This window comes from Heterodontus francisci, chromosome 24 (assembly GCF_036365525.1).
Source record: "Heterodontus francisci isolate sHetFra1 chromosome 24, sHetFra1.hap1, whole genome shotgun sequence".
In the NCBI taxonomy this organism is placed as follows: Eukaryota; Metazoa; Chordata; class Chondrichthyes; order Heterodontiformes; family Heterodontidae; genus Heterodontus; species Heterodontus francisci.
In genome coordinates this window covers 78,803,905-78,825,264 of record NC_090394.1, presented here as the reverse complement: position 1 = coordinate 78,825,264, position 21,360 = coordinate 78,803,905, and the positions used below count along the sequence as shown (strand labels likewise).

The 21,360-nt window shown below is 46.6% G+C and overlaps 1 protein-coding gene across 1 annotated transcript in view; it reads left to right on the top strand.

Annotated features, from left to right (window-relative positions):
- The window catches only part of abca3b (ATP-binding cassette, sub-family A (ABC1), member 3b), a 113,823-nt gene that overhangs the window by 32,954 nt on the left and 59,509 nt on the right, over positions 1 to 21,360 (top strand). The window contains 9 exon segments of the mRNA XM_068056738.1: positions 172 to 224; positions 226 to 286; positions 2,769 to 2,889; positions 7,088 to 7,261; positions 10,260 to 10,441; positions 13,955 to 14,101; positions 14,466 to 14,595; positions 15,831 to 15,985; positions 17,252 to 17,407. Of these exon segments, the coding sequence (XP_067912839.1) occupies positions 172 to 224; positions 226 to 286; positions 2,769 to 2,889; positions 7,088 to 7,261; positions 10,260 to 10,441; positions 13,955 to 14,101; positions 14,466 to 14,595; positions 15,831 to 15,985; positions 17,252 to 17,407 (1,179 nt within the window).

Here is a 21,360-nt window from a genome sequence, read left to right as displayed (position 1 = left end):
TCTCTCGCCCCCTCCATGTGCGTGAACGCGTGTCTGGCTGTCTTTGTGTGAATTGCCTGTGTGTTCTGTGATGCTTAATTGTCCTATCTTCACCAAATGAAGCCAGGACGCTCACTGTTGACGTGAGTTGGTAGTCAAGTGGCTCTGATGGTCTGCAGCCTTCTTTTTCAGGAGTATATGAAGATGATGGGACTCAACAACTGGCTGCATTGGTTGCCTGGTTCCTCAAATTCTTTCTTTTCTCATCATTTCAGTATTCCTCGTGACTCTACTATTTTGTGTGCAGGTATGTGTTTGTTTCAAGAGCTTTGTTTAGGGTTTAGCCATTTTCATTTGTCCTCCAGCTGATGTCAGCCGCTAGTCGTGGCTCAGTGAGTAACGCTGTCGCTTCTGAGTCAGAAGATCATGTGTTCAAGTCCCACTGCAGAGACTTGAGCACAACATCTGGACTGTCACTCCAGTGCAGTGCTGCAGGAGTGCTGTATAGAGCTGTTGTCTGTTGGATGAGGTGTTAAACCGAGGCCTTGTCAGGTGGATGTAAGAGATCCCATGGTACTGTATCGGCAAGAGCAGGAGAATTCTTTCCAGTGTCCTGACCAATATTTATCCCTCAACTAACATCTCTAAAAGAAATTGTCTTATCACATTGCTGTCTGTGGGAGCTTGCTGTGCATAAATTGGCTGCAGCGTGTTTCCTACATGACAACAGTGACCAAATTTCAAAAGTAGTTTTTTAAATTAATTCATGGGATGTGGGCATCGCTGGCCAGGCCAGCATTTATTGCCCATCCCTAATTGCCCTTGAGAAGGTGGTGGTGAGCTGCCTTCTTGAACCGCTGCAGTCCATGTGAGGTAGGTACACCCACAGTGTTGTTAGGAAGGGAGTTCCAGGATTTTGACCCAGCGACAGTGAAGGAACAGCGATATAGTTCCAATTTAGGATGGTGTGTGACTTGGAGGAGAACTTGCAGGTGGTGGTGTTCCCATGCATTTGCTGCTCTTGTCCTTCTAGTTGGTAGAGGTCACGGGTTTGGAAGGTGCTGTCGAAGGAGCCTTGGTGCATTGCTGCAGTGCATCTTGTAGATGGTACACACTGCTGCTACTGTGCGTCGGTGGTGGAGGGAGTGAATGTTTGTAGATGGGGTGCCAATCAAGTGGGCTGCTTTGACCTGGATGGTGTCGAGCTTCTTGAGTGTTGTTGGAGCTGCACCCATCCAGGCAAGTGGAGAGTATTCCATCACACTCCTGACTTGTGCCTTCTGACTTGTGCCTTGTAGATGGTGGACAGGCTTTGGGGAGTCAGGAGTTTTGGGACGTCCTGAGGTTGTGAAAGTCTTTCATTTCCTCCTGCCCTGTTGATGCAGGGGGACAAGCACACCTTGCCTGGTAGAGGAGACCTCCTGCTATATTCACAGGCCTGCTGGCAGCGTGCAGGCTGTGGCCTGGCAGTAGCAGCAGTGGAAGCCTGAAGGATACCAGCTGTGGCCCTGGTTCATTTAACAAGGTCCTAGTATAACCTCTCGAGGTTTATATTCACTTGAGTTTAGATGGTTGAGGATGGTCTAATTGAGGTGTTTAAAATGATGAAGGAATTTGATCGGGTAAATAGTGAGAAATCATTTTCCAATGGGGGAAGCAGTGTTTCAAAAAGGGTACTGGAAATCTGGAACTTTCTCCCCATAAAAGGCAGTGGGGCTTTCAAGACAGAGCTTGATGGCACTGATGGGGTGGGGTAAGGGAGTGGGGTTTGATGGAGTTGGAGGGGTGGGGGAGGGGCGTGGGGTTTGATGGAGTTGGAGGAGTGGGTGGGGTTTGATGGGGTGGGGTTGAGGGGCGTGGGGTTTGATGGAGTTGGAGGGGTGGGTGGGGTTTGATGGGGTGGGGGAGGGGCGTGGGGTTTGATGGAGTTGGAGGGGTGGGTGGGGTTTGATGGGGTGGGGGAGGGGAGTGGGGTTTGATGGAGTTGGAGGGGTGGGTGGGGTTTGATGGGGTGGGGGAGGGGCGTGGGGTTTGATGGAGTTGGAGGGGTGGGGGAGGGGCGTGGGGTTTGATGGAGTTGGAGGAGTGGGTGGGGTTTGATGGGGTGGGGGAGGGGCGTGGGGTTTGATGGAGTTGGAGGGGTGGGTGGGGTTTGATGGGGTGGGGGAGGGGCGTGGGGTTTGATGGAGTTGGAGGGGTGGGTGGGGTTTGATGGGGTGGGGGAGGGGAGTGGGGTTTGATGGAGTTGGAGGGGTGGGTGGGGTTTGATGGGGTGGGGGAGGGGCGTGGGGTTTGATGGAGTTGGAGGGGTGGGTGGGGTTTGATGGGGTGGGGGAGGGGCGTGGGGTTTGATGGAGTTGGAGGGGTGGGTGGGGTTTGATGGGGTGGGGGAGGGGAGTGGGGTTTGATGGGGTGGGGGAGGGGCGTGGGGTTTGATGGAGTTGGAGGGGTGGGTGGGGTTTGATGGGGTGGGGGAGGGGAGTGGGGTTTGATGGAGTTGGAGGGGTGGGTGGGGTTTGATGGGGTGGGGGAGGGGAGTGGGGTTTGATGGAGTTGGAGGGGTGGGTGGGGTTTGATGGGGTGGGGGAGGGGTGTGGGGTTTGATGGAGTTGGAGGGGTGGGTGGGGTTTGATGGAGTTGGAGGGGTGGGTGGGGTTTGATGAGGTGGGGGAGGGGCGTGGGGTTTGCTCATTGATGGGGTTGAAGTGAGGATGGTGACTGCTAATGGAATTTTTGGTGTTGCAGTGACTGGTTGGACTGTGACAGCTTGTTCTTGTGCTGCTCAACAGGTATCTAACCATGGAGCAGTGCTGAACAACAGTGACCCCACCCTGGTATTTATATTTCTCCTGATGTATGTGATTTCCACGATTTCATTCAGCTTCATGATCAGCGTTTTCTTCTCCCAAGGTACCTGTCTGAGACCGTGACGGGGGCTGTTTACTGGATTGTATTGTGCCTGCTGTTGCTAAGTAAAGTTTCCTGCACAGAGCCAGGAACATTGCAGTGATTTATTTCTTATTCAGAGTGTAGCTTTTCGAGTGTGGCTACAAGGAAAGGTGTGCCTTAGCCATTCACAGGTTGCAGGAACCAGTGCAGACATTGAGGCAAATTGTGGTACCACCTCATTGTTGTGAAGGGAAGTCGGTGCAGTAAGATCTGATAGATCCAGGACACCTGTATTTAGCAGCGTTCTCTGTCTGCTCAATATTATGAGGTTACACAGATTGATAGAACTGCATCGATATCCTCCTTTGGGAGAGAAGACATCCTTTTTTTTAGAACATTACAGCGCAGTACAGGCCCTTCGGCCCTCGATGTTGCGCCGATCATCTGACCTACACTATTCCATTTTCATCCATATGTCTATCCAATGACCACTTAAATGCCCTTAAAGTTGGCGAGTCTACTACTGTTGCAGGCAGGGCGTTCCACGCCCCTACTACTCTCTGCGTAAAGAAACTACCTCTGACATCTGTCCTATATCTTTCACCCCTCAACTTAAAGCTATGTCCCCTCGTGTTTGCCATCATCATTCGAGGAAAAAGACTCTCACTATCCACCCTATCTAACCCTCTGATTATCTTGTATGTCTCTATTAAGTCACCTCTCCTCCTCCTTCTCTCTAACGAAAACAAACCCAAGTCCCTCAGCCTTTCCTCGTAAGACCTTCCTTCCATACCAGGCAACATCCTAGTAAATCTCCTCTGCACCCTTTCCAAAGCTTGTGCAGCAAATTCTAAAAGACAATCATTAAAACATTTTTTTATTCGTTTTTGTGGGATGTGGGCGTTGCTGGCTAGGCCAGAATTTATTGCCCATCCCTAATTGCCCTTGAACTGAGTGACTTGCTAGGCCATTTCAGAGAGCATTTTAAGAGCCAACCACATTGCTGTGGGTCTGGAGTCACATATAGGCCAGACCAGATAAGGATGGCAGATTTCCTTCCCTAAAGGACACTAGTGAACCAGACGGGTTTTTACAGCAATCAATAATGGTTTCATGGTCACCATTAGACTAGATTTTATTCCATTAATTGAATTCAAATTTCACCATCTGCCATGGTGGGATTTGAACCCATGTCTCCAGAGCATTATCCTGGGCTCTGGATTACTAGCTCAGTGACATTGCCACTACTCCACGACAGCAGAGAAGGGAGCCATTCAGCCCATCGTACCAGTGCCTGGTCTTTTAAACAGCTATCCAATTAATCCCACTTTCCCTGCCTTTTCTCCATTGCCCTGCAAGTTTTTCCCTTTCAAGTTCACATTCAATTCCCTTTGGAAAGTTATTGAATCTGTTTCCACCACCCTTTCAGGCAGTCCATTCCAGTTCATCATAAATTGCTGTGTAAAAACATTCTCCTCATCTCACCTCTTGTTCTTTTGGCATTGGGAAGAGACAACTGGTTTTTGTGTTTTGATCCATGTTTTATCTGAACCTCTCGAGAATTTTTACACCCAGCCAGAGAGAAGCTGAGGTTCGTTTATCCTCCATTTCCTCTTCGCCATTGCAATTGCTCTAGGTAACCTCGCGTTGATAGCAAGAGATTCCAATCTATTTGACTTCCCTGCCGCCCCCTTCCGAGGAGCACATTGAGGGCTTTTCCACTGCTGAGTGTGACAGAGATGCAAATCTGAACAGGAACAGTCACAGAGTTTAGATGATTAACAAATTCAGCAGCCAAACCATAATCCATGTAAAGCAGCTCGCAGGGAGAAGGTATCAGGAGAGGAGTCTCCATAACCTCCCTTACATGGAAGTATTGTGAACTATAAGGAGGATAGTGATGGACTTCAAGAGGACATAGGCAGATGGAATTGGCGGACATGTGGCTGATGAAATTTAATGCAGAGATGTGTGAAATAATACATTTTGGTGGGAAGAGTGAGGAGAACAAAGAACAGTACAGCACAGGAACAGGCCATTCGGCCCTCCAAGCCTGCGCCGATCTTGATGCCTACCGAAACTAACACCTTCTGCACTTCCGGGGCCCAAACCCCTCTATTCCCATCCTATTCATATATTTGTCAAGATGTCTCTTAAACGTCTCTATGGTACCTGCTTCCACCACCTCCCCCGGCAGCAAGTTCCAGGCACTCACCACCCTCTGTGTAAAAAAACCTGCCTCGCACATCCCCTCTAAACTTTGCCCCTCGCACCTTAAACCTATGTTCCCTAGTAACTGACTCTTCCACCCTGGGAAAAAGCTACTGACTATCCACTCTGTCCATGCCGCTCATAACTTTGTAAATCTCTATCATGTCGCCCCTCCACCTCCGTCGTTCCAGTGAAAACAATCCGAGTTTTTCCAACCTCTCCTCATAGCTAATGCCCTCCAGACCAGGCAACATCCTGGTAAACCTCCTCTGTACCCTCTCCAAAGCCTCCATGTCCTTCTGGTAGTGTGGCGACCAGAATTGCACGTAATATTCTTAAGTGTGGCAATATAAAATAAAGGATACAATTCTAGAGGGGAACAGAGGGACCTGGGGGTATATGTCGACAAATCATTGAAGGTGGCAGGGCAGGTTGAGAAAATGGTTAATAAGGCATACCGGATCCTGGGCTTTGTAAATCGAGGCATAGAGTACAAAAGCAAGGATGTTATGGTGAAACTTTATAAAACACTGGTTCGGCCTCAACTGGACTATTGTGTCCAATTCTGGGGACCACACTTTAGGAAGGATGAGAAGGTCTTGGAGAGGGACAGAAAAGATTCACATGAATGCCTCAAAGGATGAAGGACTTCAGATAGATTGACAATGCTGGGACTGTTCTCCTTTAGAGAAGAGAAATTGAGAGGAGATTTGATAGGTGTTCAAAATCATGAGGGGTGTCGACTGAATAAATAGAAAGAAAAATGTTGGAAATACACAGCAGGTCTGGCAGCATCTGTGGAGAGAGAAAAACAGTTAATGTTTCAGGTCAATGACACTTCATTAGAACATTGTGGTGGAGGCAGATACAATCGTGGCTGTCAAAAGGGAATTGGATAAGGAGTTAACAAAAATCAATTTGCAGAGCGACAGGGAAAGGGCGGGGGAGTGGGATTAGCTGAATTACTCGCATCAGAACTGGCAAAGGTTAAAAATGTAATAGCTTTTGAGCAAACAAAAGAGGAGAGGGGGGGGAAGAAGAACAAAAGGGAAGGTCTGTGATGGTGTGGAGGGCAGGAGAGATTAAATGACAAAAGGTTTCACGGTACAAAGCCAAATAAGGAAACAAAAGATGTGTCTGGGTGAGGTGTAGATGACAGGAGAGCAGCCGTCCGAACACAAAGTAAAGGGATTAAGAAAGAAAGAGGGGAATGGTCAGGGCTGGAGTCCTGTTCACCTTGGCCGTCCAATCCCTGTACCCTTCCAGCCCACACCAGGATGGTCTGAGAGCTCATCCAGGCCATCCTTCCTTTGATGGCTGGGTACAGTCCCAGCAGTGACCACTGCTCCCAGTGGCGCTGCTGGGACTAAGAGCTGCCAGCCCGCTGATTGGCTGGCAATCCATTAGGCAGGACTTCCTGCCTCAAGGAGGAGGAAGTCCCGCCCAACACCAATTAAGGGGCTGGGGAGCAAAAATTCCTGGCATTGCTTCCCAGGCCTGACAGAGGTGGGTTCACCACCAACCTTTTGGCCAGTGGGTAGGGCCTCCCGCCCAATGTTAAATTCTGGACGTTAACTCTGTTTTTCTCTCCACAGATGCTGCCTGACCTGCTGAGTATTTCCAGCACTTTCTATTTTTGTTTCAGATTTCCAGCAGTGGCAGTATTTTGCTTTTGGATCAGTAAACAGAGCATCCTGGTGCTTGTGATGGCCCGGTCCAGGTTGGACAGGTGTATTTTCAGCCACTTGAGTGAGGTGTTCCAGAGTAGGATCATCGTAGCTCAAGTCAGTCCCTTCATGGGGAGAAAACTTGAAATAAAAGGAACTGGGGGGCATGTACTGAATGAAATGGTTGTAGTACAGTTACACACATTCTTGTACCCGTCATTTCTACACAAACATTGTCCTTCACTGAGCAATAGTACAGGTAGTAGGTCTGGTAAATGTGTCTGCCCATTGCAGGGTGAAGTTTACGTCTGATTGTTCGCTGGTCCCTTCTCTCATTTCAGCCAACATAGCTGCTGCAGTTAGTGGATTCCTGTTCTTCTTTTCGTACATCCCCTACTTTTTCATCGCACCGCGTTACCCTTCGATGACAATCTCGCAGAAAGTAGCATCATGCTTGATCTCGAACGTTGGGATGGCACTGGGATGCCAGCTAATTGGCATGTTCGAAGGGAAAGGTAAGAGTAATGAGATTCTGTGCCAGCATTTGCTGTTTTATGGGTTTGTTGGTGATTTATCAAATGTCAGCTCACCTCAGTGGTAGCACTCTTCGCTCTGAGTATTCAAGCCCCACTCCTGGACAAAAACATGATCTAGGCTGACACATCAGTGCAGTGCTGAGGGAGACATTAAACTGAGGCCCTGATTGCCCCCTCAGGTAGATGTGAAAGATCCCACAGCATTATTTTGAAGAACAGGGGAGTTCTCCCAATGCTCCAGCCAACATTTATGCCTCAATCATCACCAGAACAGATTTGTTAGTTATTTATCTTATTGCTTTTTGTGGAATCTTGCTGTGTGCAAATTGGCTGTTGTGTTTCTTGCATTACAACAGTGACTGCACCACAAATGTACTTCATTAGCTGTAAAGTGCTTTGGGATGTCCAGAGGTTGTGAATGCCTGTATAGAAATACAAATCTTTTCTTTTTCTTTGGACTTTTAAAACAGTCCAAGTCCCACAGGGTCTGGCCAGTCCATGCAGTCAGGAACACTGGATTGCCAACTCTCCCTGTGGGCCTATCTCACGCTACCCTTGCCCTCCAGATGCTGGTTACCTCTCTGTCTTCCCTTCCCATTATTGAGATTAGCTGCACTGTTTGCTGCTGCACCTACCATCTGCCTCCCACCCCCCTACACCTCTGAGAGGGCTCATCCGAGATTGAGGCATGTACTGTGCTTGGTTTTCTGACCATTCATTTAAATCAAACACTTCTTAGCACTGAGCCCTCCTGTCATGGAACTCATGTGAGAAGTAGGGATTGGTTAACTGCACTTTTCCAGATATTTCATGCTATACATTACCGTATCGCAAGCTTCCCTAATTATTTCAAGGACATAATGTAATGCATGTAATAATGTAGGGCGGCGCAGTGGTTAGCACCGCAGCCTCACAGCTCCAGCGACCTGGGTTCGATTCCGGGTACTGCCTGTGTGGAGTTTGCAAGTTCTCCCTGTGTCTGCGTGGGTTTCCTCCGGGTGCTCCAGTTTCCTCCCACAAGCCAAAAGACTTGCAGGTTGGTAGGTAAATTGGCCATTATAAATTGCCCCTAGTATAGGTAGGTGGTAGGGAAATATAGGGATAGGTGGGAATGTGGTAGGGATATGGGATTAGTGTAGGATTAGTATAAATGGGTGGTTGATGGTCGGCACAGACTCGGCTGGCCGAAGGGCCTGTGTCAGTGCTGTATCTCTAAATAAATAAATATGTTGCCAGTGAACAGAACGATGTATCATGCTGTGGGGAAATTGCTGAAATTACTGTGCATTGAAGTGATAAAGTGATTACGAGTTCTTGGCAAGGGTACTTAGTAACTGCCTAGCAATGAGACGCTGCACTGGTTATTAAATATATCAACATCTCCTGATTTAATCAATTTTTCAACTTGGTAGTTATATGGAAACTGTGACGTAAAGGTTTGTGGAAGAAAGAACTCTCATTGCATATTATCTCCAAATGATGTACACAGCCTCCACATACATTCATACAAACTCTCACTCAGACGCATACACACTCTCTTGGACACATGTTCAAACTCAGAGGCCGGGATTTTAGGTTGGGCGGACCGGACCTGGCCACCAACTGAGATGTCGGTGGTGAACCTGCTTCCGCCTTGCCTGGAGATCTGTTGCGTATTTTGCGGGTCCCCAGGCTTTAACTGTTCAGAGGCGGGACTTCCACTGTTTGAGGGAGAAAGTCCCGCCTCAGTGAGCTGCCAGCCAATCAGCAGGCTTGCAGCTCTTAGTCACGGCAGCGCCACCAGGAGCAGTGGCCACTGCTGGGACTGCAGCCCAGCCGACCACAGAGGAAGGTGTGGAGCCAGGAGTAAAGTTACGTTTTGGTTGCCTCACCAGAGGTAATCGGTCGGGCCCCAGCGAGGCAAGAGTGGTTGGTTGGGGGGAAGTAGGGGGTGCGTGTTGGCTGCTGGGAGTGATTGAGGTAGCGGAGGCAGCCCTCCATCGGGCACCCTGGCATGCGTAAAATCCGTGTGGAGTGGGCGAAGGCCCTTAAGCGGCTAATTAAGGGTTTTGATTGGCTTGGGGCAGGCGGATTTTCACCCCTCCCCCCCGCCCGATATAAAGGGCGACGGAGGCGGGTCGGGAAAGCCTCTCGCTCGAATTTACGCCATCAACGCCCCACCCCCGCCACCATCCCGCCAGTTCCGGCCACACACTTGCATGGTCTGACATAAATGGTCAGATGCTCGCGCCGCCTCGACCTCCCTCACGCCCTCTCTCCCTCGCCCCGCCTCGCCCTCTCTCCCTCGCCCCGCCTCGCCCTCTCTCACGCCCCCTCGCCCTCTCTCCCTCGCCCCGCCTCGCCCTCTCTCACTCGCCCTGCCTCGCCCCCCCCCGGACTCCCCCTCTCACACTGTTTCCCCCCCCCCCCCCCCCCACGCTGCCTCGCCCTTACACATGGTCAGACACACGCAGTTCAGACAGCAGCTGATTCATCCCTGCGACAGTGAGTTAAATACTTTCTATTTGGTATTATTAGCCTGCGCAGAATGAACTTTGCGAAATTATATCTTCAGAGACAGTGAGACAATGCAAACCCTCCCCGAACAGGAACTGTGTTCTGTTTTCTGCGATTATGTGCGAACACATACTGTTTCTACTTCAAGGCCCCTGTAAATCATGCCCAGCATGAGCTGTGTTTCATCCCAGGCACCCCTCATTGTTTGATAAGCAATGTTTTTTAAATAATTGCGGGTTCCGAGTGATATTTGCAGAGACCCATCATCCACCATCAAAGGGGGAGGAGAGAGGAAATGGACCAAATGAGAATTGCAGGCAACTATAATAATCTTTCTTGTGACATTCACAGACTGTGGACCAGTGAAATCCAATGTTAATTTAAAGAGCCACAATTTATCTGTACTCAGTGCTACTGCTAGTGGCTCAAGTATTTTCTGTTGAAAGTTTATTTTCTGATTTCCTTGTGTGTTTGTTTGAAGGTACAGGTATCCAATGGTCAAATATGAACCTGCCTGTCAGCAAGGATGACAGTTTCACTATGATTCATGCGATGACGATGCTGATGTTAGATTCAATCCTGTATGGTTTGGTCACCTGGTATGTGGAAGCTGTATTCCCTGGGCAATATGGAATACCACAGGCCTGGTACTTTTTCATCTTGGTAAGTTGCTGCAAACACCGAATTACATACGAATTACAGCAACCAGCCCAGGTGGCAGTCGTCATTCCATGTGTCTGCCCTGATTCCATCCTCCTGATTTGGATGTGGGGACCAATTGTAATATTTTCACATTTGCTGATGACACAAAACTAGGAGGGAGTGTAAGTTGTGAGGAGGATGCAAGGAGGCTTCAAGGGAATTTGGACAGCCTATGTGAATGGGCAAGAACATGGCAGATGGAATATAATGTGAATAAGTGTGAAATTATCCAGTTTGATTGAGAAAACAAAGGCAGAGTATTTCTTAAACGGTGAGAGGTTGGGAAGTGTTGATGTCCAAAGGGACCTGGGTGTCATTGTTCATGAGTCACTAAAAGCTAGTATGCAGGTGCAGCAAGCAATTAAGAAGGCAAATGGTATGTTGGCCTTCATTGCAAGGCGATTTGAGTACAGGAGTAAAGATGTCTTGCTGCAATTGTATAAAGCCTTGACGAGACTGCACCTGGAGTATTGTGTACAGTTTTGGTCTCCTTATCTAAGGAAGGATGTACTTGCCATAGAGGGAGTGCAACAGAGGTTCACCAGACTAATCCCTGGGATGGTGGGATTATTTTAGGAGGAGAGATTGAGGAAACTGGGCCTGTCTTCTCCAGAGTTTTGAAGAATGAGAGGTGATCTCATTGAAACTTACAAAGTGTGAGAGGTTGGACGTAGATAGGATGTTTCCCCTAGCTGGTGAGTCTAGAACCAGGGGACATAATCTCAGAATAAGGGGTAGGCCTTTTAAGCCTGAGATGAGGAGGAATTTCAGATGGTGGTGAATCTGTGGAATTCTTTACCTCAGAGGGCTGTGGAAGCTCAATCATTGAGCATGTTCAAGACAGAAATCGATAGATATCTGGAGACTAATGACATCAAGGGATATGGGGATAGTGTGTGAAAGTGGTGTTGATGTAGATGATCAGTCATGACCTAATTGAATGGCGGAGCAGGCTGAATGGCCTGCTCCTATGTTCCCTATATCCCCCTTTCCTTCAACCACCTACCTAACCTATTCTTAAATGTTGGCGTGATCTCTGCTGCAGTCACTAACTCTGATGGTGCATTTCAGAGCATCACATCATTCAGCTGCATCACATTCTCCTTCTCCCGGCTCAGCATTGGCTGTTTACACAAGTCCTTAGTAGTTAAAAATTTGTAGTTTCCTATGTGATTTGTGCACTCTCTACCTCTCCAATTCTGTGCAGCAGTCCACAGTAAGATTTCTAACATAAAGTGGTAATTAAAAAATTATGTAGTGGAAAATTACACAATTAAAGTTAACTTGAAGATGTAACAAGTAAAGTGGATAATGGGGATCCAGTAGATGTAGTATATCTGGACTTCCAGAAGGTATTTGATAAGGTGCCACACAAAAGGTTAATACACAAGGTAAGATTGCATGGGGTTAGGGGCAATTTATTAGCTTGGATAGAGGATTGGCTAAACAACAGAAAACAGAGAGTCGGGATAAATAGGTCCTTTTTCTGGTTGGCAAGATGTAACTAGTGGGTGTCACAGGGTTCGGGCCTTTGGCCCCAACTATTTACAATCTATATGAATGACCTGGATGCAGGGATAGAAGGTACTATAGCCAAATTTGCAGATGACACTAAAATAGGTGGGATGGTAAGTTGCAATAAAGAAATAAGAAATTTACAAATTGATATGGATAGGTTCGGTGAATGGGCCAAAATTTGTCAGATGGAGTTTAACGCGGATAAGTGTGAGATTATCCATTTTGGACAGAAGAATAGAAAGGCAAATTATTCGCTAAATGGAGAGAAACTTCGGAGTGCTTTGGTGCAGAGGGATCTGGGTCTCCTTGTGCATGAATCACAGAAAACTAGTATGCTGGTGTAGCAGGTAATAAGGAAGGCAAATGGAATTTTGGCATTTATTGCTGAAGGAATAGAGTATAAAAGTAGGGAAGTGTTGCTGCAACTGTACAAGGCATTAGTGAGACTGCACCTGGAGTATTGCGTACAGTTTTAGTCCCCTTACTTGAAGAGGGATGTAATTGCATTGGAGGCTGTTCAGAGGAGGTTCACTAGATTGATTCCAGAGATGAGGGGTTTGTCTTCTGAAGAGAGATTGAGCAGTTTAGGCCTTTACTGTCTAGAGTTTAGAAGAATAAGAGGAGATCTCATTGAGGTAATTAAGATGATCAAGGGGATTGACAAAGTAGACGTAGAGAGGATGTTTCTTCTGGTGGGGCAATCTAGAACAAGAGGTCGTAGTTTTAGGATAAGGGGTAGCAGATTTAAAACAGAGATGAGGAGAAATTACTTCTCTCAAACGGTCGTGAGCCTGTGGAATTCAGAGTGCGGTGGATGCCGGGACATTGAGTAAATTTAAGGAGGAGATAGACAGATTTTTAATCAGTAATGGGTTGAAGGGTTATGGAGAAAGGGCAGGAAAGTGGAGTTGAGGCCACGATGAGATCAGCCATGATCATATTGAATGGTGGAGCAGGCTCGAGGGGCTGAATTGCCTACTCCGGCTCCTAGTTTTTATGTTCTTATATAAAGTTATCTTTTGTATCTTTAATTACCTTCATTAATGTAAGGCCTCAAACTCTCCCTAAAGCCTGGTCTTGCATTTGATAGTTTGGCCCATAAATCTGCCCACTTAAGGCGAATTTTACAATCTGATGCCTCAGTTGCATTTTGCCAGCCCAATGCTTCTCTTCAGTCTTTTTTACAGGATCTGTTGGCTTACTTGTTTCAAAAAAAAATTGTAGAAAAGCAAGAATACAGATACAGCTTATATTGCGTTTATTAAACAGAGGCTGTGTCTGTGTGTCTCTGTCTGTGTAATAAAGGCCCACCTGGAGATCTCTGTCAAATGTGACAGGCCATGTTGGTTGCGCTCCCGTGGGAAGTTATTAATATTTGAATTTCATGCCATCTGTTTCTTTTTGTTGAATTAAGCCAATTGTGACTTTGTGTATAACACTGTTTCAGTTTGTGTGTTTTTGAAAATAATTTGAATCCAAACCCGATAATTCATTTGAGAAGGTTTTCAACTAAAACGATCAGACCCACCCGATGCAATTGTCTCAGGAGGCTGCGCTGGATGACGTGGAGCAGATGCTCATGGCAGTCCCATCCTGGGGTCAAATGGTAGATCCAATTTGAGCCCAAGTCAACAGCAAAATGGGCTTGGTTTGGTCCAAATTCCAGTACTGAGCTGTATCCTGCTGATCCTGCGATTCCAAAGAGACTGGATCCAGGAATGTAACGTGTGTTGTGTGTATGAGAGGTCCAGAAATGCCAGTGCTCTTGGACGTGAGTGGGGTGATCCGATTGTTTTGGTCAAGGCTGTGTTGTGATGAGCCACACAATGAAGTGCATTGCTTGTCTAGGCCCAGCCCCTCGTTCAGTTGGCAGGAGCAACTGCCTTTTTATAGTTTTTAATAGAATGTGTTATTTAAAGGACCCGTGTTATTGTGCGTTAACTTGTGTTTGCCCAGCCCTCATACTGGCTTGGGAAGCCGAGATCTGTCTACATCAAAATCAGCAAAGAGGATGAGGAAGCAGAGAAAGTCCTAAACTCTGAATACATTGAGGACGACCCATTGGGTCTTGAAGCTGGCATCAGAATCAAAGACTTGACCAAGGTAAGGGTGTGGAGTTTGACTGGTGGCCATGATGTAGAACTGCAGTCGTTGCAATGAAGCACTTTTTCACACAAATTTGGAACTCTGTCTCCCAAAAAGCTTTTAATGCTGGGGGTCAATTGAAAATTTAAAAACTGAGATTGATGGAGTCTTTTTGGGTAAGTCTGTTAAGGGTCATAGAACCAGGGTGGGTAGGTGGAGGTAAGATGTGGATCAGCTATGGTTTAATTGAATGGCCGAACAGGCTTGATGGGCCGAATGGCCTCTTCCTGTTCCAAGTCTTGAGCTAGGAATTCCAGACTAATGAGCTGCAATGAAGCTGGCCCAGTTTTTTGATTCCAGTTAATGTCTTTGTGTTCTGCAGGCTTTTAAAGTTGGAAATCAGGTGAAGAAAGCAGTTTCCCATCTAACCATGAACATGTACAAGGGGCAAATCTCTGTATTGCTCGGGCACAATGGGGCAGGCAAGACCACCACTCTGTCCATGCTCACAGGTAAGCTCAAGGACATTGGAGAACTCTCTACATTCTGGGAATATGTAACCAGTTTGGTCCTCACTTAATTCCTGTTTGGCTTTTCCATTTAGATCTCATAGAAGCTTAATGTTGTTGATTCTCAGGTGACAGCATTCCTGGTAAAGAACAAGCATTCTATTTCCTTCGGTCAACCAGGTGTGTCTGATACACACAGGGGCCCAACATTATCACAAGAGCCTCCAAACCAGGCTAATGAGAGATCTATACATGTGGGGTTTCTGTTTGCATGGTATAGAGTGCACTGTTTGCCCGTGCAGACACAGTCTTCACACTCCAGTCCAGACAGTTTAGGCACAGGTTGGGGAGAGCCGAGGTGTAAGAAACCTCAAGTGTGCATACGGGTCTTGTGGAATTTTACCAACCAAAACCGCACAATGCCTGTACAAAACCCCAGTAAGCTGCAAACTGTCCACTCGAGACACACATGGATTGGACTGCTTATCCGGGGCCAGCCGCTGAGCCATTTGGTGAGAGCAGCTGCCTTTTCATTGTTCTTAATAAAATGCACTTTTTCAAGGACCCGTGTAATTGTGCATTAACTTGTGTTTGGGAAGCCAACATCTGTCAACATCAAAGTCAGCAAAGAGGACGAGTAATCAGAGAAAGCCCTGAGCACTGAATACATTGAGGACGACTCATTGGGTCTCACAGCTGACATCAGAATGTTACAGCATTGGGTTGTGTGGTTATCTGCAATCAAGTGAGAAGAATCCCAGTGACTGGTCGTCTCCACCTGGTCTCATTACTGAGGCAGGATCATTGGATCTCCATTCACTGTGTCCTACAGTATGGAGGAGCTGCATGGCTCGGTCTGCCTCTGAGCATTGACTCTCTCCCAGTCTTCCAGTGTCACATATTTCATGTTGCATCCAACCTGACCCTAAAGAAATCCCACAACTTCTGCCTCAAGGTGACTAGTCAGCAGTTATTGATTAGACAACATAGAGCAGGGGCTGGGGAGACCCCAAGATTGATAATCTATATCAGAAAGCTGACGAGTGCACAGGAGGAAGGGCGAGGATTTTGTTGGGAGGGAGGGACGAGTGTGTGCGGAGGAGGGGAGTGTATGCAAGGTGGGCGGGCCCTGCGACTGACCTATTTAAGGAATGAATTTGAAGTGTTGTTTTGGAGCTATTTGCATTTTTCTGTTGAAGTTGCTGCAGAAATGAGTGACCTGTTCTCCTGGTTGTTAGGCCTGTTCCCTCCTACAAGTGGCACTGCCTACATTAATGGGTATGATATCTGCCAGGACATGCCACTGGTTCGCCAGAGTCTGGGACTCTGTCCACAGCACGATGTCCTATTTGATAACCTGACCGTAGAGGAACATCTGTCGTTTTTTAGTGGGGTAAGTTACACTGGAGGGGAAGGATATGTAGGAATCCAGCTTAACGTAAGAGGATAAAGGCAGTTCAGTCTCTGTGTGGCTGACTGCGTAATATATAACTTGTCAGCTACTGGCAACTCATCATCTTTGTAGGCTGTTCCATCTGTTATTGCAAAATGTCAGCTTGACTCAGTGGGTAGCACCTTCTGCTCTGAGTCAGATGGTCAGGTTCAAGCCCAATCTGGGATTTAACACACAATCCAAGCTGACACTCTGGTGCAGTACTGACTGTCTGAAATGTCATCTTTCACATGATGCATGAAACCAAGGCCACATGAGCCTGTTCAGGAGAGTGTTAAAGGTCCCATGGCATGATTGGAAGAGCAGGGGAGTTCTCCCAGCATACTGAGCATCAGTAGCCCTCAATCAAAAACCATCTGGTTGTTAATCTTATTGCTGCTCTATGGGATCTTGCTGTATCCAAATCTGACACATTTCCCTATATTGCAACAGTGTGCTTGTAAAGTGTTTAATTTGCTGTGAAGCATTTTCAGATGGATGGAAGTCATAATAAGGTGAAGGTTGCGATGAGATGCTTTGTCAATGTGAGTCACTTTACCTTTTTCTTATTTTTACTGAGTCTCTTGACTTCATGGTAAAGACTTTCCTTATACTTTATCCATAGGGATGAAATGATGGGAAACCCTGTTCCGAGTTCACTGCTCTTAGAGCGTCCCTCCTAAACCATTACCCTGTCCTCTCTCCTGTGGATCCTCATAGACCTACTGGACATTTCCAGCATTAGGGCTTCTTCTTCACTTTTCAGACATTCACCGTTTTCTTTTCATCTGATGTTTCTAAAGCAACCAAGAACGAGGGATGGAAATTGAGATTGGATCAGTCAGTCCATTGGTATTCTGTCCAGCCTGTGCCAGCTCTCATTGCCCCATTTACCTACTGCCTGCCCCCTAACTGCCCCATTTACCTACTGCCTGCCCCCTAACTGCCCCATTTTCCTACTGCCTGCCCCCTAACTGCCCCATTTTCCTACTGCCATTACATTTTCTGAGATGGGAGAATGTCAGATTTGTCCATGTCTTGAACAGGAATGGAGAGAGTGTGGGGGAGGGGGAGTGTGTATGAGAGAGGGCGTGAGGCAGAAAGAACATCATTACTGAGGGAGGAACAGGAGGACTCTGAACTGGCTCACTTCCTCCAGCTAGTGGGTGGAGATTAGAGCTGGAGACCTGCCTCATTGTGTTGACCCTGTCAGTTTCCCCCTCACAGCTAAAAGGTTGCCGGTCTGGTCAGATCCGTGAAGAGGTAAACCGGATGTTAAGAATGCTGAAGTTCGAGGATAAACGAAAAGCCAGGATCAAGACTCTATCGGGCGGAATGAAACGCAAGCTGTCAATTGGAATTGCTCTCATTGGCAACTCCAAGGTAATTAATAACCCATTAGGGAGCTCAGGGCAACAGAAGGTACTTGTGTTTGAAATAAAAACAAAATGCAGAAAATATTCCGATCAGGCAGCACCAGGGAAGATGGAGAAACAGTTAACGGTTCAGGTCAATGACCTTGTGACCTTGATTAAATCACAAAGATGTCATGAATAAAGGCAAAGGGAGTGCTAATAATTGTGGTAAAAGACAAAGCATTAGCCAAGAAAGAGTGTTAATGGCAGAATAATGAGCAGCTCAGTCCAAAAGCACAAACATGAAAAACAAGTTTAAGACAGGCACATGGTTTAAAAAATTAAATTATAACAAAAGCCAGTTATGCTCTGAAATTATTGAACTCAAATGTTCAGTCCTGAAAGCTGTGTAAGTGCTGAATCGAAAGCTGAGGTGCTGTTCCTCGAGCTTGCGTTATTGTTTACTGGAACACTGTAGCAGACCAAGGACAGAATGTGGGTGTGAGAGCAGGCTGGTGAATTAAAATGGCAAGCAAATGGAAGCTCGGGGTTATGCTTGCGGACCGAGTGGAGGTGTTCCACAAAACAGTCACCCAACCTGTGTTTGGTCTCCCTGATGCAGAGGAGACCACATTGTGAGCAGCGAATACAGTATACTACATTGAAAGAAGTACAAGTAAATCGCTGCTTCACCTGAAAGGAGTGTTTGGGGCCTTGGATAGTGAGGAGAGAGGAGGTAAATGGGCAGGTATTACACCTCCTGCGATTGCATAGGAAGGGGACGAGGTGTCGGGCTGATGGAGGAGCAGACCAGGGTGTTGCAGAGGGAATGATCCCTTCGGAATGCTGACAGGGGAGGGGAAGATGTGTTTGATGGTGGCATCACGCTGGAGGTGGTGGAAATGGCAGAGGATGATCCTTTGGGTGTGGAGGCTGGTGGGGTGGAAAGTGAGGACGAGGGGAACCCTGTCGCAGTGGGGAAGGGGTGTGGGCAGGAGTGCGGGAAATGGGTCGGACATGGTTGTGGGTCCTATCAGCCACAGTGGGGGGGAATCCTCGGTTGAGGAAAAAGGAAGACATATCAGAAGCACTGTCGTGGAAGGTTGCATCATCAGAACTAGAGCATGGCTACCCGACCCAAACCCAACGGGACCTGACGACATGTGTCGGGTTCGGGTCGCTCTTCCGGGTCCGGCATTCGGGGTCAGGTCGGGCTGGGTCAGACACACACTGACAGAATTGTGTTAGTGAAACACTGGAAACCGCAGATCTTTTGAAGTGTGCTTCCTACTCTGCTTGGTATTTCAATTTACTGTGTACTAATCAATAAACAGTTCTTGCATACATTGTAGCAGAACTCAGCCCCAGTCTCATAATTATCCGGTTAGCCCTTTCTTGCCTTTTCCTGATTCTAGGGGTGTTGAAGGTCTCTGCCATTTTAATCTTAATGAAATATTTACAATATAATCAGTTGCTGCACTGTTATGTAATAAGATGTTTTTAATGATTTCTATTTTTCATTGACACACATTTAACCTTTTTGTGTTTTGGTTTATCTCTTGGTTTTCCTTCACGCTTTGTATTCTTGGCAACAAAAGCAGTTTTTAAACAGCTTCAATCTGCATTAATAGGAACTTGGCCCTTTAATTGCACAGTTTTCAAATGAATTGACTGCATCCTTTAGGGGTTGGCAAGACTTCTCGTGCCTGCCTCAAAACATATTGTATTGAATAAGGAATGTAAAGGAGGCTTGTATGGTAAATTAAGAGATTTAAAGGGGAAAGACAACGAATTATGCTCTGAATTTGGAATATATTTAATTGTCAGACCTGATAAATCGCTGCTTTTAGTTTAATGTGGCCTCAGTGTTTATGGATAATTAATGAAATTAAGAGGCATTTTTTATATACAAAGCTGGGCATTAGTACTTAATAGTTGATATATAATTTTGAATATATTTTAATTAATTCATGTGGCACTGCTAAATACGAAGCAGTCTTAAATCAGTTAATGTTTTTGTTTGTAAAATCTGACCTATCGGATTAAAATAGTAAATCAAGGAGCGACATTTCAAAGATGACTGGACTAGTAATCCAGAGTCCTGGACTCATGGTCCAGTGACAGTCAGGATGTCAAAGTGGGAAACACTCCGCACTAATCTGCAGAGAGCGATTCCATCGAAGGTAGAGCACAACATCTTTAATGTAGGAATGTATATTTTATAATAATTAATCACTCAGGACCTTCCTGTTCTCTGCATCTCAGCTGCTTACTGGATAAACTTGCAGCAAGTATTTCAACCTGTAAAGCAGGAGTCTAGGTAATGTATAATATTTTCTGAGCCCTCGTGCAATGCTGTGTTTATTGTAAGCAATACAGATACTGGTACAATGTGGGACAACCTGTCTGGGCACAACTCCATGGGTTTCTGTTTTAACCAATGACCAAACAACCACTAACTTCTACACTAACAGTCTTCAGCTCACTACCTCCGGTACGTGGCTCCAATCTTAATGTACTTTTTAAACAACCTTTCAAGTCCAGTTACAGTTTTTGTTGCTTATCTGCACAAGTTTAAAAAGTGAAAAACGGAAGCTAGGTTAACTGAACATTCCGGTGGTCGGGTCAGGCACGGGAAAAAATGAAAAGACTCGGACCGGGTCAGATGTGGTTCTGTCGGCCTCGGGTCGGGTTTCATTTGCAGACCCGAGCAGGCCTTTAATCAGAACAGATGCCTCATAGATGGAGAAACTGGGAGAATGGAATGGAGTCCTTACAGGAGGCAGGGTGTGATGAAATGTAGTCAAGACCATCATTTCCAACACTTACCGTCCAAAAAATGAGATGCTATTCCTCTTATCCTCACCTTCCACCCCACCGGCCTCCGTATTCAAAGGGTCATCCACTGCCATTTCCGTCACCTCCAGCATAATGCCACCACCAAACACATCTTTCCCTCCCCTCCCCTTTCAGCATTGTGCAGGAACTGTTCCCTCCGTGGCACCCTGTCCCACTCCTCAGTCAGCCCCAACACCCTGTCCCCTTCCCAAGGTACCTTTCCATGCAAGCGCAAGAGATACAACACCTCCTCCCTTCTCACCATCCAAGGCCCCAAACACTCCTTCCAGGTGAAACAGTGATTTCCTTTACTTTCAGTTGAGTACACTGCGTTTGCTGCTCACGATGTGGTCTCCTCTACATGGAAACTTAGAAAGACTTGTGGCACAGAGGAGACCATTCAGCTAATCGTCTCCATGCCGGGAGATCAAATAAAGATTGGATGACCGCTCTGTGGGACACCTCCAGTCAGTTCCCAAGTGTGGCCCCAAGCTTAGAGTCGCTTGCCTTTTTAATACTCCACTTTGCTTCCACTCTTGCCCTTTCTAACCTTGGCCTTATACACTGTTCCAGTGAAGCTTAAGGGAAACTTGGGGACCAGCACCTCATCATCCGACCTGGCAATTTACAGTCTTCAGGACTCAATACTGAGTCCAACAATTTCAGATCATAACCACTGCCCCCATTTTTCCAACAGCAGCTGTTGGTTCTGATTCTGTTTTTCCCATTTCCACCTCCACTAGACCCACCTTTTTGTTTCTTTACCTGTCCCATTACCTTCTCCTTTTGCCTTGCACTATCATCTTTTTTGTCATTTAATCTCTCCTGCTCTCCAACCTATCACAAATCTTCCCTTTTGTTCTGCCCACCTTCCCCTTTTCCCTGCCTCTGAACTCGCTTGAAGCGTTTTACATTGCCTAACCTTTTCCACTTCTGGTGAAAATACTCAGCATTTTCTGTTTTTATTTGATTTCCAGCATCTGGAATATATTAGTTTTGTGTTTGAACTGTCACATCATGCACCCTCTGCATCTCTGTTTTTATACACTGACTCTCCTACATTCCTCTCATTATTAATTCATCTTTAACAATTGGAGATTATTGAGCTGCAAGGCCTTAATAACATTACACTGTGGTACACCA